This window comes from Eretmochelys imbricata, chromosome 6, assembly GCF_965152235.1.
Source record: "Eretmochelys imbricata isolate rEreImb1 chromosome 6, rEreImb1.hap1, whole genome shotgun sequence".
Lineage (NCBI taxonomy): Eukaryota > Metazoa > Chordata > Testudines > Cheloniidae > Eretmochelys > Eretmochelys imbricata.
Genome location: NC_135577.1, coordinates 28081206 through 28094967, shown reverse-complemented (window position 1 = coordinate 28094967; position 13762 = coordinate 28081206). Strand labels below are relative to the sequence as shown.

Genomic DNA, 13762 nt, shown 5'->3' with positions numbered 1-13762 from the left:
GACTACCTCTGGTCTTTAAAGCTCTGGTAACCTCATCAGACTTAAGTGCAGGTGACTATAGTCTGAGTACCTGCACTTCTAGAAGCCCATTGGAGTTAACGGGAGTCTTTCCAATGACTTCAGTGATCTTTGCATCAGCCCAGAGCAGATATTGATGGCAGCAGACAAGAGCTGGCAAATTGCCAGCCCTAAACTGATCAGGATTCTTGTCTGGCCTCCATTACCAAGTGTCTCTGAATGCCTCACAATCTTTAATGCGTTTATCCTCACCACACCCCTCTGACGTAGGGCAGTGCTATTCTCCCCATGTCACACATGGGGAACTGAGGGACAGAGAGACTGACTTGGCAAAGGTCATGCCATAGTCTGTAGATGAATTGAACCCAGATCTCCAGAGACCTAGGCTAGCACCCCAACCTCTGGACCATCCTTCCCCTCAAATGCAATGTTAACCTGTATTTGAAATTTAGTCAGACTGTATTCACTCTTCACCATGGGGCAGGGGGTGTGTGTATGTTCAATTCCAACTCTAATCACCACTTTGTGCGCCTTTGCAATTTTGAGTCGTGCTGGATTATAGATTACATTGGCCATGCTGTTTTCTGTGAATCAGTTGATTATATTACATAAAACTGTCATGCTGTCCTAGAGTCTAATGCCATCCATTTGCGTGCCGCTCGGCTTCCTGCATTTGTAATTGGGTTTCATCAACCCTGAAACAATTTGTTCCTCCCTTGCCTTTTGCAAGGAACAATTTGCACAATGTGTTATGTAAACTCCGTGGCTTCAAGAGAGCAAATCTGTAAGATGCTCTTTGGTTTTGGTGCTGTGTGTGTTGGGGTGGCACAGGGGGAGGAGATGTTGTTGTTCAGGAAATAAGAATATCAGCCTATTCTCTGAACTCTGTCTGCTTTGCTCCAGCATCATGCAAAATCTCTCTCTTGTCCATCCACCTCCATAATTTAAAGGAGCCACTGGTGATTTCATGCTTTGGGAGCACAATCCCCAGGAGACAAGGAGAAGAGCTGGTTCTTGGTCAAGAAGCAAATTCCAAAGCTTCCCTAGGCTCTGGGCTATGATGTACACATGGAAGCTGTCAGCACCTGCCACTTGTTATAAGATGTGCACTTGGTTTTTTTAATGGGCTTGTAAATACAGATTTTATAAACCTGCCATTCAGACTATTAGCACCTGCCTCCTCCAAGCTCCACAGCTGGAGAGTATCTTGGGGATCTGTTATCCTGACTTGGAACCAACTCCTCTGTTCTTCCCCAGCCAGGGGATTGGCTCCCAGACTGAGATCTTGTCTCACCTGAGAAGGGCTGTGGAAGGGATTAAGGTTCTGGAAGGAATCTGCAGGTGGGGAGGAGGCTGGGGGACTTTGTGTGGGATGAAAGAGGAGCTGTAAGTGACAGAAAGTGGCTGGGAGCTTTGCATAAAGTGGGAATGAAGCTGAGCCTAAGAAGCAAGTTATAGGTGTACCAAGGTCCATTGCGTAGGAAGGAAAGCAGCTGGGAGGCAGGTGGGTAGACAGTGATGGGTGCAATAACTATCCGTGATCTAAACATGGCATGGACAATACTCACACTATGTTCAGATGGCTGAATGGCATCAACCTTCATGCTGTTCAGCAAATGCGATAATATATAACTCACTCCAGCCTCGTGGATGTCACACTGTTCACTATATGCTGTGTAAATTACCAGTCTGGCTCATTTTGTTTGGGGTGTTGCTTCGTCTGTAGGCAGGCCTACGACTCACTTAGTTAGGCAGAGACTCTAAGACATCACCTGATCAGTCTGTAAGCGGTGGAGCTCTATTAGTAGTTAGTTGCCAAATAAATTGACAAGCAATGTGGATGAAAGGCTGGTGGTGGCATCTGAAGAACGGAGTCTCCCTTTCACATGGTACATTTCCCGTTTCTGTTAACATTGCACTGTGAGGTTTTGTAGTCTCTGCTGTGCAATTTTCCTTTGGTTTCAGCAGTGATGATAGGGAGAAAGGGTTGGTAAAGAAGGAGAGGAGGTTGCCTGATGTTGAGCTTTGGTTCCTGTATTTGTGTTCAGATACTAAACTGAGGGGGGCCCTGTTAGCACCTATATAAATGGTCTTGTGGGGATGAACATGTGGTCAGCAGGGATGAATGTGGTTCATTCTCTTTTGCCCTCTGATGAACTTGGCCAGTGTTTCTTATTTTCAGTAAACTCCCTGCTCCAATTGGATAGTTTTCAGAAAACATATAGTGAACCTGTCTGGAGATGGGGAGGGTACTGACCTTCGAACTAAGTGCCACTCCCCAGCCTGGCACCAACCTTCTGCCAGTGTTCCTCAGGATTATTTGCTGTGTGTTCCTGCAGTCACTAAACCTTGCCTTTCATTTTCCCTCTCAGGATGGGGAAGTGTATATAAATGACCTGAAAAATGGGAACACTGAAATATTCTGGAACCCAACCAGTGAGGTGCGGCGGCAAAGACTGAAACGCCACATTGTGCTATTTGAAGAGCAAACAGACTCTGAATCAGAGAGGTGGGTAGGTTGCTGGAAACCAGCCTGCTGAGCTTCCCGCTGGTCTTCGTACAGTTGGAACTAAATACGAGGGTCCTGAGACTCCAGCAAGATGCTGGAAAGATTATGGCCTTGCTTAACCTGTGCATATTTCCCTGCTGTATGTTGTTTTTTGTTCCTTGTGTATTAGCGATGATGTAATATTTCCAAGGAGTATTAATGATAGCATGACCAAGTCCTAGGTTTCAGAAATGGTAGAGGCCACTCTTTTTTGTCAAGTAAAATAAGATCATTTTTCAGGACTCCAGAAACCATGAAAAGAAATCTCTGTTATAACCTGAACTGAATACCAGGGGATATGATAGATTCTTCACCTGGAGTTCTTTAAGTCAAGTTTGGATATCTTTTTTAAAAGAAGTTCTCTGCTTCAATCATAAATTGTTAGACTAGAGACAGGAATCACTGTCCTCCTGCATAACACAGGCCATAGAATTTTACACAGACTGCTTGATCACAATGGCCCCTTCTGGCTTTGAAAATCTAAGAGACTTTAGATGTGTAAGCCCCAAAATCATCAATTGACCTCCACCAATGCGGACACCATTTTTACATATAAAACCCAGCATTTAACACGCTGATCAGGAAACTGCCTACCTGAATTACACACGCAAATATACCTCCGCATACATAAATGCAGGGGCAGCGTGGAAATGAATTCCCCTGCACACTTTGCAGGCACGTCAGGAAATGCCATCTGAACTTCTAGGCCTCCATTGCAATGGAATAGCTGTGAAATGAAAGTACTGTACCAATAAGGTCCACATGCAGTGCTCTAAATACCGAATGAATAAAGCTGACTTCAAAAGAACATAGACTGTTTAAAAAAATCATTGTGAAAGATAATTCGCCTGTGCCCCAAAACAAAGAAAATCTCTCCAAATTTGGGGCAAATAGTTTGTAGTTTTTATTTACCAGGGTATCACCAAAGCTGCCTAGCTGGCTGACCCCTTCAGCATGCCAAAGTCTAATATGTGCAACCTGTTGTATTTGGGGGGCAGAGGGAAATGGCTGTTATGGTGGTTGCTGTGTGAATGAATTGCAGTCTAATACTGAATCAGCTATTCATCTCACAGCCCTGAATATCACCTGCCCATGGGTAAGCTTTGCAGTCTGTGACGCGTATGCTGTTGTGCAGCAGAGCATGGAAAGCCTCAGGTTGTATAGAATCTGCAGCTCTCTGAGGGGATGGAGAAAACTGGCCTTGTCACAAAATTTGTTTTTCCTGCTGCTTCTGAGCCTCAGAATAAAGGCTTGAAGACCCAGATTTTTAAAGCTGTTTAGATGCTGCCATGACAGTCAACTCCCAGGAGCCTAAAGCTCTTCCTAAAATGAAGTCAGGCAATGCTGAGCACACTGGTGCCTAAACAGCTTTAAAAATCTGGGCCTAACTCTTCACTACATTGATGTGTGGTGCAGTTACACCAGTAATACGCTAGTATAACAGAGTGGAGACCAGGGTCCAAAAACTAATTTTTGCAAGACATCAAGAGGCTAAGACTATTGGACACAGGCTCACACCTATTACTATTCATATTATAGTGGTGCCTAGAGGCCCCATTGTCCTGTACAACTGCACTATACAAATGCAGAGTGTGAGAGAGTCTCTGCACCAAAGGTGCACAGAGGTGAACTGATTTGCCCAAGGTTGCACAGCAGGTTAGTGGCCAAACCAGGAATGGAACCCTGGTCTTCTAGCTCGCAGGACAGTACTGTACCCACTAGACTCCACTGCCTTCCTTTGCCTGCACTGTTATCTACAGTGACTGCAATAGGCTCCCTAACAAGAAAAAAACAAGGTAGAGGGTACCGCTGTTCACCTCTCCACTGATGTGATTCCCTGCTCTTTGTGCTTTAAACTTGCTTCTTATTGCTATCTCTTTGTCTGGTTCAGATCTAACCCTGGAAGTACTTCTCTCTGAGGTCTGAGGAATGGGCAGTTTTCCCTGTAAAAGGTTCTAAAAAGCTGGAGGCCATTTCCTTTTCTCACAGACTTATTGGAACAAGGGTAATGGTGTCATTGTTCTAAAAAAGCCATCTTCCCATCTCAGCTGCTGGGAGTCCTAGGATACAGGGAGGCTTTGATCTGTAACTCAGCAAGAGCAATGCACCTTGTGCTTCTAGTTACTCTAAGGAACACGTATATGTTCACTGGAAAACTTGCTATGCAAATCTTCTGTACAAATGAGCAGACCACCCCAGCACCTCTTTTTGGCCAGTGTCAAACAGAAATTTAGAACGCAGAGGGTGAAACCAAGGGCTGAGTTGCTACTGGCAGGCAGAATGGTCCCATGGATGAAACACTAGGTTGGGACATTGGAGTCCTGGATTCATTTCCTGGCTCTGCTACTGACCTGCTGGGTGACTTTGGGCAGGTCACTTCCCCTCTCTGTGCCTCCAGCCCTTTGTCTTGTCTATGTAGATTACGAGCTCTTTGGGGCAGGTAGTGTCTCTTCCTAAATGTTATGTACAGCACTTAGCTCACTGAGGACCCAAACAAAGCCACTGATCCACCAAAACCTTGAGGACCTCTGAGAGTGTTTGTTCTCAGATTAGCTAATCTGGTGCAAACCCATCAATCCCTTGTAGTTGAGGCCCTTGTAGTTGAGCTGCTTCTAGCAGACAGACAACTGGCAGTTTTCAGCTGTGTGCTGCTCTGTCTCTGCTGAATCCTGGGTGCTCTAATCATAGGATTCAGATTCCAAGAGTTCTGCTGTATCTTCCCCATCCTGTCCACAGAATACTAAATATGCTCACATCTTCCTCATGATTGCCTGAAAGCCCTACTTGCTCTCAGTTCAGCACATGAACTGCACATCAAGGAGCAAATAAAAAAGCTAACACTCTGCACATCTGTCTAGTCTAGGTGTTTGGAATATGCCATCACCTGTGTACCTGAGGACAGTTCTAGAACACAGATACCGTATCATTTGAGGGTCTCGGGGTGCTTTACAAACATAAATTAAAGAACACCCTCAGTTTAAAATAGACTCATCTCAGATAATGAGGCCATTTCTATACTAGAAAGTTTGGTGACAGAACTTTTGCTAGCTTACAGCTGCCACCGTTGCTAAAATGATGGAGCACTTGCACACTTGGCTGCTTCTGCTGGTGTTGCATGTCTTCGTGGCAAGAGCTTGTGTTGACAAAAACCACACAGAACAATGGGTAGCTTCGGATATTGCACCTGCCCTGGAAGTCTCTAGGCCAATTATTGTGCTTGTAGAATCACTTTCCTGCATGTGTGTAGGTTTTTTAAAAAACAAAAACAAAAACTTTCTCTCCCCTGTTGCTATGTGAAAGACCCACATAGAGAGGAAACAGTAAAAATCTAATCACTAGATTATTCCCTGCTGTTTTTGGATGGCCATCCATCTCACCAGTGTTTCAAGTCTTATTCAGCCCTTTACTAATGTTTGTTTAAAGCTTAGAGTGCAACAGAATTATTTATTAGATTCCAGTGGAAAGGGAGGCACAATTTGACTTGTGTTTCCAAGGTGAAGGGAATAATATGGGGGTGGGGGGAGTGTCAATAAAATATCAAGGGCCTAATCTTACAAGTTAGAAGCCTTCTGCACAGGAAAATATATGCATGCAATTGGACGCCTACATTTGTGCCTTCAGTTTATGGTGTTTGCAAGTGCAAATCAGCAAATTACATATTTAATTGGTTATTTAGACCATCTAAATAGACATTTTCATGTGCAAATATCCAATTTGCATATACAGCTGCAGTCCTTTCACGTGTATTTTTTCCCACATAAACTCCTAGAATTTAGCCCTGGTTGCAAGGCAACTCTGACTCAAATCTCTGTCTCCTAGACTTAAATAGTTAAAAGGGCCAGTTCAACAAAAGGTTTTCCTTTTTACTATGGTCACCTTTTAAACTTACCGTTGGCCTCAGACAACTACGCACTACTGCCTTACTATCTTTAGTGTTCAGGTGGCCAGTTCTTAAGGTGGTCTTTATATGCTGTATTCATTTTCATCTTCCTGATAAAAGTCCATTTTAAGCCAAAGCTCAGGCTGACTAAACCTATTATTATTCTCCTAGTGCCTCTCAGTGGACTAGACAAACATATTTTTTTAAGGCTCCAGCTATCTGGGTGTGTTGCTGGTTTTGAGGCCGTTGTATTTGATTCCCTGTTTATTTCTAGACTTTGGCAGCATGTAACAAGTGCAATAAACAAAGGAGATCAACACAAGGCAACTCAGGAGAAATTTATATTGGAAGAAGAGCAGAGGAACGCTTCGCGGGAGCGGAAGGAGAATGGCACGGAGTGGAAGCCACTGCTCTTCCGACACGATGCTGCTACCAACGAATGGCACTACAAATATGAAGAGTGAGTGACTCGAAGCATGTATAGTTATAAGTGTGGCTATAATGGGTTAAGTGCAGACATTGCTTCTTGGGCTCCAGTCAGAAATACAAAGTGCTACATGCATACGGCCTACTGCACTTCCATCTGATGCTTGGGAACGCTGGTCTTGCTCTTGACCAGATTGCACCTTGATCAGGCAACCTTCCTCCTGAATTCTCCCCAGTGAGTACTTGAACATGCAGTCCTTTCAAATGAAAGGAGTAGACAGATCAGTGGAATATCTCCTGTGTATTGGTACAAATAGAGGACAGATCTGTAGTGATGAGAAGGTGTGTTACCAGCTGCAGGAGGTTTAGCAGTCTGTGTGATCTGAGTTGTCAGTCTCAGCTCAATTTGTTGAAGACGCATCCGTATTGCAAAACCTCCACCGCAGTTGGTTCTCCATAAGCACCCTTGTTAGCAGCCTTGGCAAAGAAAAGAAACCAAGGACTTGGAGAACCTGAAGACTTCCCTGCCTTCCTACTCTAGGTTTGTTACCTCTCTGTCTCGCTCGGGGCTGAGGCACCCAGATGGGCTAGGATGGAAGCAACTTATGTTCATAAATGCCTAATTGCCCCCACCCCAGTTCTGTGGGTACACCCATTAAGCCCACGGCTAAATATTTGCTCCTGTGTGTTTGGAATTCATGCATTGCTTTTAATAAACCTGCTGCGGTTCTGTTTTTTAATACTTTCGTTTTGCTTCCAAAGTTTAAGGCCCTGGGACCCTCTAAATGACATTGCCCAGTTTGAGAAAGATGGGATACTTCAAACCATGGAGAGGCACCTATCCACAAGGATGTTGTCCCACAAAACCATGTGTATAAACAACCAAGTTATACGACACAAGGTAACCATCACTCAGCCAGAAAGCCTCTCTCTGGGAAGTTTTTTCTTCTTTGCATCTTTCTTCATATACCTGTATTTCTTTGATCAAGTGCTCAGCTCTGATTTTTTCATGTTTTCTTAGACACCACAAAATCCAAGGGCTGCCTCTGCCATTAGAGGCTTGTTTCTCTAGCTGTACTTTGCCTCTGATATTTTCCTGGTGCCTACTCCAGGTGCTAATCTGCTAATATTTTTTTGGTAAGAGGCTGGCTGGGTGAGTTCCTGTTTGAAGGATCGTTGTAATTGTGCTGGGATTTGTTGTAATACTAATTACATGCTAGAACACCTAGAGCTTGGTATAGGCAACACTTCTTATTTACATCTAAAATAAAATCAGAATCCTTGATTAATTGACACTGTGCGATTTGTAATAGATATCTTCCCTGCTATAATTTTACAAACTTTTATTATTTTCTTATGTTGGGTGGTGAATGGGGTTGAACTGAACTTTACTGTTCAATACTTACAAAGCACTTCTTTAGGCTGGATGTGATCTAGGGGTCTGAGCAGAGGACTGAGGCCCTGGAACTCAAATTCTAATCCTAACTCTATCACTTCCTTCCTTCTGGACAAGCCTGGCAATCTCTGTCTATCCACTTTCCCCATTTGTAAAAGGGAACAATATCTACCTCCCTGCTTTGTTCTTGTTAGTTATTTATGGTTTGTAAAGTGCTTCTGAAATGTGGAGAGCTATATAGAAGTGCTAAATATGAGTTAGATATAGCCCATACCAAAATCCTGAACCTGGATCTTGATACATAGCTCACGCCTTTTTATAATGGCCTGCACACCTCTGAAATTTGGGGAAGTTTAGGTTTGGATTGGGATTTCAAACTCCATGTTCCCTCGTGTTTGGCTATATAGCTTTGGTTCTCCCGTTCTAGAGAGATGGGGTAGAACTTTCGAAAGTATGTGGGAAATGAGAACACAAGTACCTGTGACTCCTAATGGACTTGGGCTCCTAAAATCTCTTTGGTGCCTTTGAAAATCTCCCTCATGAGATTTGGATCCAGATCTGGGCTATTGGTCTGGGCCCATCCCTGTTGTACACTAGTGGCATAATTTAGAGCCAGCAAGAGAACCACAAAATCCAGCAGGCCAAATTCATCCCTGGTAAAAGCCTGTTGAAGTTACACCAGGGGATGAATTTGGCCTGCTGGATTTTGTGGTTACTGAAAAATCTTAGCTTTTGGGAATTTTTTTGGGGGGGAGGGGGGGAGGGTGTGTGTGTGTGTCTCTGTCTCTCTCTCTCTCTCTCTCTCTTTCTAAATTAGATATTTCAGATCTGATCCTGAGAGGTTCTGAGCAAGTGTTCAGCCCCCCTCATGATCAAACTCCTAGATTCCAGAGAATGTTCCCTACCAGAAGGGATAACACTTAGTCAAATTGTTGTCAAATTTTTGACAGTGTTCCTTTTAATCATGCCCATTGATTTAGAGATCTGCGAAAGAATGCAGGCGTCGTAAAACCAGTGACCAACCATCCAACCACAGCCAGAACACTGAGAGCAGCTGTTCAACACCAGAGTCTGTGCAGGAACTGTCGGACGATGATGGCAAGTACTTGGCAAACGTTGGGCCAGATTTTAATACCTTTGCTCAAATTTAGCACCTTATTCCTTTGAGGAGCTAAGGTACTTCCCAGTCTCATTACTGGTGTCCGAATCTGGCCCATTGACTTCCTTTGACGTTGTTTTACTGATTGTTGTATTAGAAATACGTCTCACTCACTATTTCTGTGTTCTGTCCGTTCCTTCCTTCCTTCCTAGTAGTAACACACATGTCAGTGACAGGCTATTGTGCCTCTGAGGGCTTCCCGAGGGCTGACTTAGCAATATCAATCACTTCTGTGGCATGAAACATTGTAGAGAAATGTGCACTGCGACCATTCAGTGCCACTAGATTTAGGAAGAGAGCAGGCCTACTTTTCCACTACTCTTCTCCTCCCCCCCCCCCCCCCCGTTAGGTTTTGTTGAAGGGGCTACCAAGGTGCCCTTGAAGATGAAGAGAGCGGGGCGGGGGGGTTGCAAACCACTATATAATTGCGTTCACCCTACAAAGGAGGAAGCTAGGGATATTTGGGGGGCAGGGGTTCTGTGCGCTGAGGGGGTACTACCAGTCTGACTTCATATCAGCCTCACTCTGGGGCTTGGTTTTCATGATGAAAATTCCATTCTGCATTAAGTTCCATGTTAGTGGTGTCCTTTATCTGAAGTACTTCACTGCATACAGCTGCTCACTTGCTGGGGGTTTTGTGGCATGTGTCACAGGTCTCCCAATCACCAGAGATGTGTGGTAAATCTGTTTGTCCCTTCAATGGTTTGCCGCAGGTTTTGAAAGTCCATGTACTCGGTGCGGAAAGGAAATGAATCACCTGAAGGAAATCCACATGACTGTCTTATCCCTACAGAAAGCCCAGCAGGACATACACAGGTAGCGATTTGCATTTGTTAGCACCATGATCTCAGTAAGACCAAAATAACCTTTGGTGTTTAACTCCTCTGAGCCAGCCTTTGGAGTCTGGTTAAATCAGAGGGGTGCAGTTTCAAGGTATAACAATAAGTATCCCATTAAAATCCAGAAAAGGCTTAGTAAGCCTTCACATAAAACACGGAGAGGATCTTCTCTTAGCCCCATCTGGGAGCATTACAGATCTTCCAGCTCTTAAACCTACTGCATAGATGCAGACATCTGGGGAGCTCACCAGAGTACTGGCTAGAAGTGTGATTGCTAGCTGGCCATAGAAGGCCCTATTCGTCAAGGAACCCAACATGCCTACATTTCACTTGCAAACCCAGGTAGGAAGAGAGCTGCACAGAGATCTCACTGCACTGCTTTCACTATTTCTCCTCTGACAGCCTCAGTCATTGCAGGAGAAACAGAGGCCTGAGGGCCTGTAATTGGGTATTGACAGATTCAGTTCATGCTTTCAATAAGGTCTCTGTTTAATACCATGTCTGAGAGATTGGTGATCACACCTGGTTACTTCACTGGCAAACTGGAGCTACACCTTCTGAAATGGTCATGTTTTCAGCAGGGGTCCATTATGGCTTTTATACTCTGACTTGCCTCGGGGTCAGGGTGCTGCCACCCCATCCCTGCAGGAGTATAAGGAAATGGAGCTCCCAGGCATGCAGGGGGAAACATGGCTGCTGCTACATACCATATAGGGGGCTGCATTCATTCTCCTGTGCACCATGGGTTGATCTTGGGTCCAATAAAGTCCATTGGAAAGTTCCCATTGACTTCACTGGGGCAGGAATAGGAGCCAGGTCAGCAGAGTCTCCGGGTGCAGAAGTGGGTGGAGTCCTAGGTGCTGACTCCGTGGGTGCTCCGGGGCTGGAGCTGCTCAGCACCCACCGGTCGCCTCATGGATCCGCGCCTCCTCCCCCACAGCACCTCCTGCCTGCTGCGATCAGCTGTTCAGCAGAAGTGTTCAGGAGGTGTTGAGGGAGGGGAGGAGTGGGGGCAGGAAGAGGTGGGGGTAGGGGATGGAATGGGGAAGGGGCTGGGGTGGGAGCTTGGAGGAAGGGGTGGAGTAAGGGCGGGGCCCGGGGCGGAAGGGGGTCAAGCACCACCTGGGAACTGGGGAAGTCGGTGCCTCTGGGTGGGGCCATAGGCTTACTGTCTCATTCCCATGTTTGGGGTGGCTGGTGCCCATTGACATGCTGGCAGGGAGCCAGTCCCTGCATTCACGGGAGGCCAAGGAATGGGATTGTCTGGCTGTGGGTGGAGGGGATGCAAGAATGAGGAGATGTCTTGTGCCCTCCTTCCCTTCTCAGCCTCATGCCATCTGGCTTTGAAGGCTGATTCTGTCCATCAGAATGGTTCCAAAAAGTACTGCTCAGAGGGAGGAGTGTGAGGGTTAGTGACCATTCAGACACCCTTTGGGAAGCTAATTCTATTTTAGGCTGTTTGACAAGACTAGTAAAGATTTTTCCAATGGCAGTACTCCTCCTGATGACTTTGGAAAGCTAATGAGTTTGTTTAGGCTTGAATAAAGTGCAGCAGATTATGTTGTTTCAGTAGACAAGGCCAAGAAACCTATTCTTCCCTCGAGTTACTAAATCTTGGCAAGTACCCAGAATTTAGGTTTTTGTTAGTCTCTAAGGTGCCACAAGTACCCAGAATTTAGTGTCTTAGAATGAGTTGGCAATTCCTGAATTTTGCACTGCACTCTGGCCTTTGCTGCCTTTTCACTCCTAGTCCTAGATTTTCAAGGAACCTGGCCCCAGTTGGGGGTACTGAGCCTCATAAGTGCTCGGCACCCAGCGGTCCCCATTGCGAGAGGGCCAGATTCCCTGAACAGCCCATGCTGAGATCGCTGGAAAACCCAGCCATTTATTTTGGTGCCTGAGCTCGACCTGGGCTGTTCCACAATGAGGGCCAGATTTTCCAGGTGGTGAGCCCTTCTGAAAATTCTGTTCCTACTGTTTCTGTTGCATGGGAATCAACCCTTTTTTTAGAATAATTGTTGGTAGTATAGTAGCACCATGAGACCCTAACTGACATCGGGGCTCCATTGTGCTGGGTTCTGTGCATGCACATAGGGAGACAACCCCTGTCCCAAAGAGCTGATGGTCTATATAGAAAAGATAGACAAAGGATAGGAGAAAGGACATATTAATATTATTCCTTTGTTAAAAGAGAAAAGCACGTGGGCCCAATCCTGTACTCGTCAAACAGGCTTGTAAATTTAAGCCATGGGGAGTCTTGCCTATGTAGGATCTCCAGGACTGGGAACTGTAGCTGAGTGTTCATGTGTGTCCAGGGCGGACAGGGGCAGGGAAGAATATCTGTAAAATTCTTTCCCACGTGCAAATGGCATCCGATGAAGTGAGCTGTAGCTCACGAAAGCTTATGCTCAAATAAATTGTTTAGTCTCTAAGGTGCCACAAGTACTCCTTTTCTTTTTATTATTTGTTGTTTCAGAAACCTCACTGCTCTGAACAAAAAATCTTTCTACAGGAAAGCCTCTTCCGAAAACCTCCTCCTGGACTCTCGCTGCTGGTTTCTCATTTGCGTCTTTCTTACATGTCAGTTGTTCATTAATTATGTCTTCAAATAAAAGCACTACGTTTGGCAGCAATAAAAGTTACTGGCTGCAGGCGGGGGACACTCGCGCAAGGAGCCCATCGAGGCACCAAGCACTTTAAAACCAACGCAGCAGAGATGGAAGAAAGAGCCAGGCTAAAAGGGGACCCAGGGAACCAACAGAGTTTAGTTCCTTCAGATTGTCATTTGCCTTTTTACATGTACATCTTCAAGGACCTCTTTACCTGTACGGGCCTTAATGCTAAAGCCAAATGTAGCTTTAATTGTGCAATTTGTTTTCTATGTCTTGTCATTTTCTGATGCAATCCATAATTACCAAGCAGTATTGGTGCCCCAATAATGGCAAACATCCACATGGTTTTAGAATGGTTCCATTGCTTTGTTTTATAGCTCTAAGGGTTGGGGGAGGTGGGAAGGGTTCTTATTGTCCATTTTCAAGATGTCTGTTGGGTACATTCAGTTATGGGAGGGGAACATCAGACGGTCCAAAAATCCAACCACTTGGTTATTGGTCATGGTTTCTCCTGGATCTTGCTGTTGACACACACACAGTTGGACTTGAAAATGTGCATGACACTCCACTGCACAGAGATTGTAAATATGCACGATTTCCTAAAGTTGCCACCTTTAGGAAATGGGAATCATTCAGTAAAGCTCCTCATTCTGTTACAGAGCCGATAATGTCCTGAACTAGACCCACTGAGTCAAATGTCAGACATATTTGTTTATAAATCCTGGTCACTTTTTTTTTTGGCTATATGGCTGTTTTTATATTATAATAACACAAGAATTGTACAGAATTCCTCTGAAATTTCCCATTGCCCCCTTGGAGAGGGAGCAAGTATGTGTGTTTGATCGTAGGCACATCTATTATTAAAGGTCAGGAAGGGTAAGGGT

At 45.0% G+C, this 13762-nt stretch overlaps 1 protein-coding gene across 1 annotated transcript in view; it reads left to right on the top strand.

The window, feature by feature from the left end:
- OSBPL5 (oxysterol binding protein like 5) overlaps window positions 1-13257 on the top strand; it is a 99047-nt gene extending 85790 nt beyond the window's left edge. Inside the window, exons 17-22 of the mRNA XM_077820042.1 lie at window positions 2391-2527; window positions 6721-6906; window positions 7635-7773; window positions 9249-9365; window positions 10131-10243; window positions 12743-13257. Of these exons, the coding sequence (XP_077676168.1) occupies window positions 2391-2527; window positions 6721-6906; window positions 7635-7773; window positions 9249-9365; window positions 10131-10243; window positions 12743-12878 (828 nt within the window). The 3' untranslated portion in view covers window positions 12879-13257. The remainder of the gene's footprint in view (window positions 1-2390; window positions 2528-6720; window positions 6907-7634; window positions 7774-9248; window positions 9366-10130; window positions 10244-12742) is intronic.
- Window positions 13258-13762: the final 505 nt, after the last annotated feature.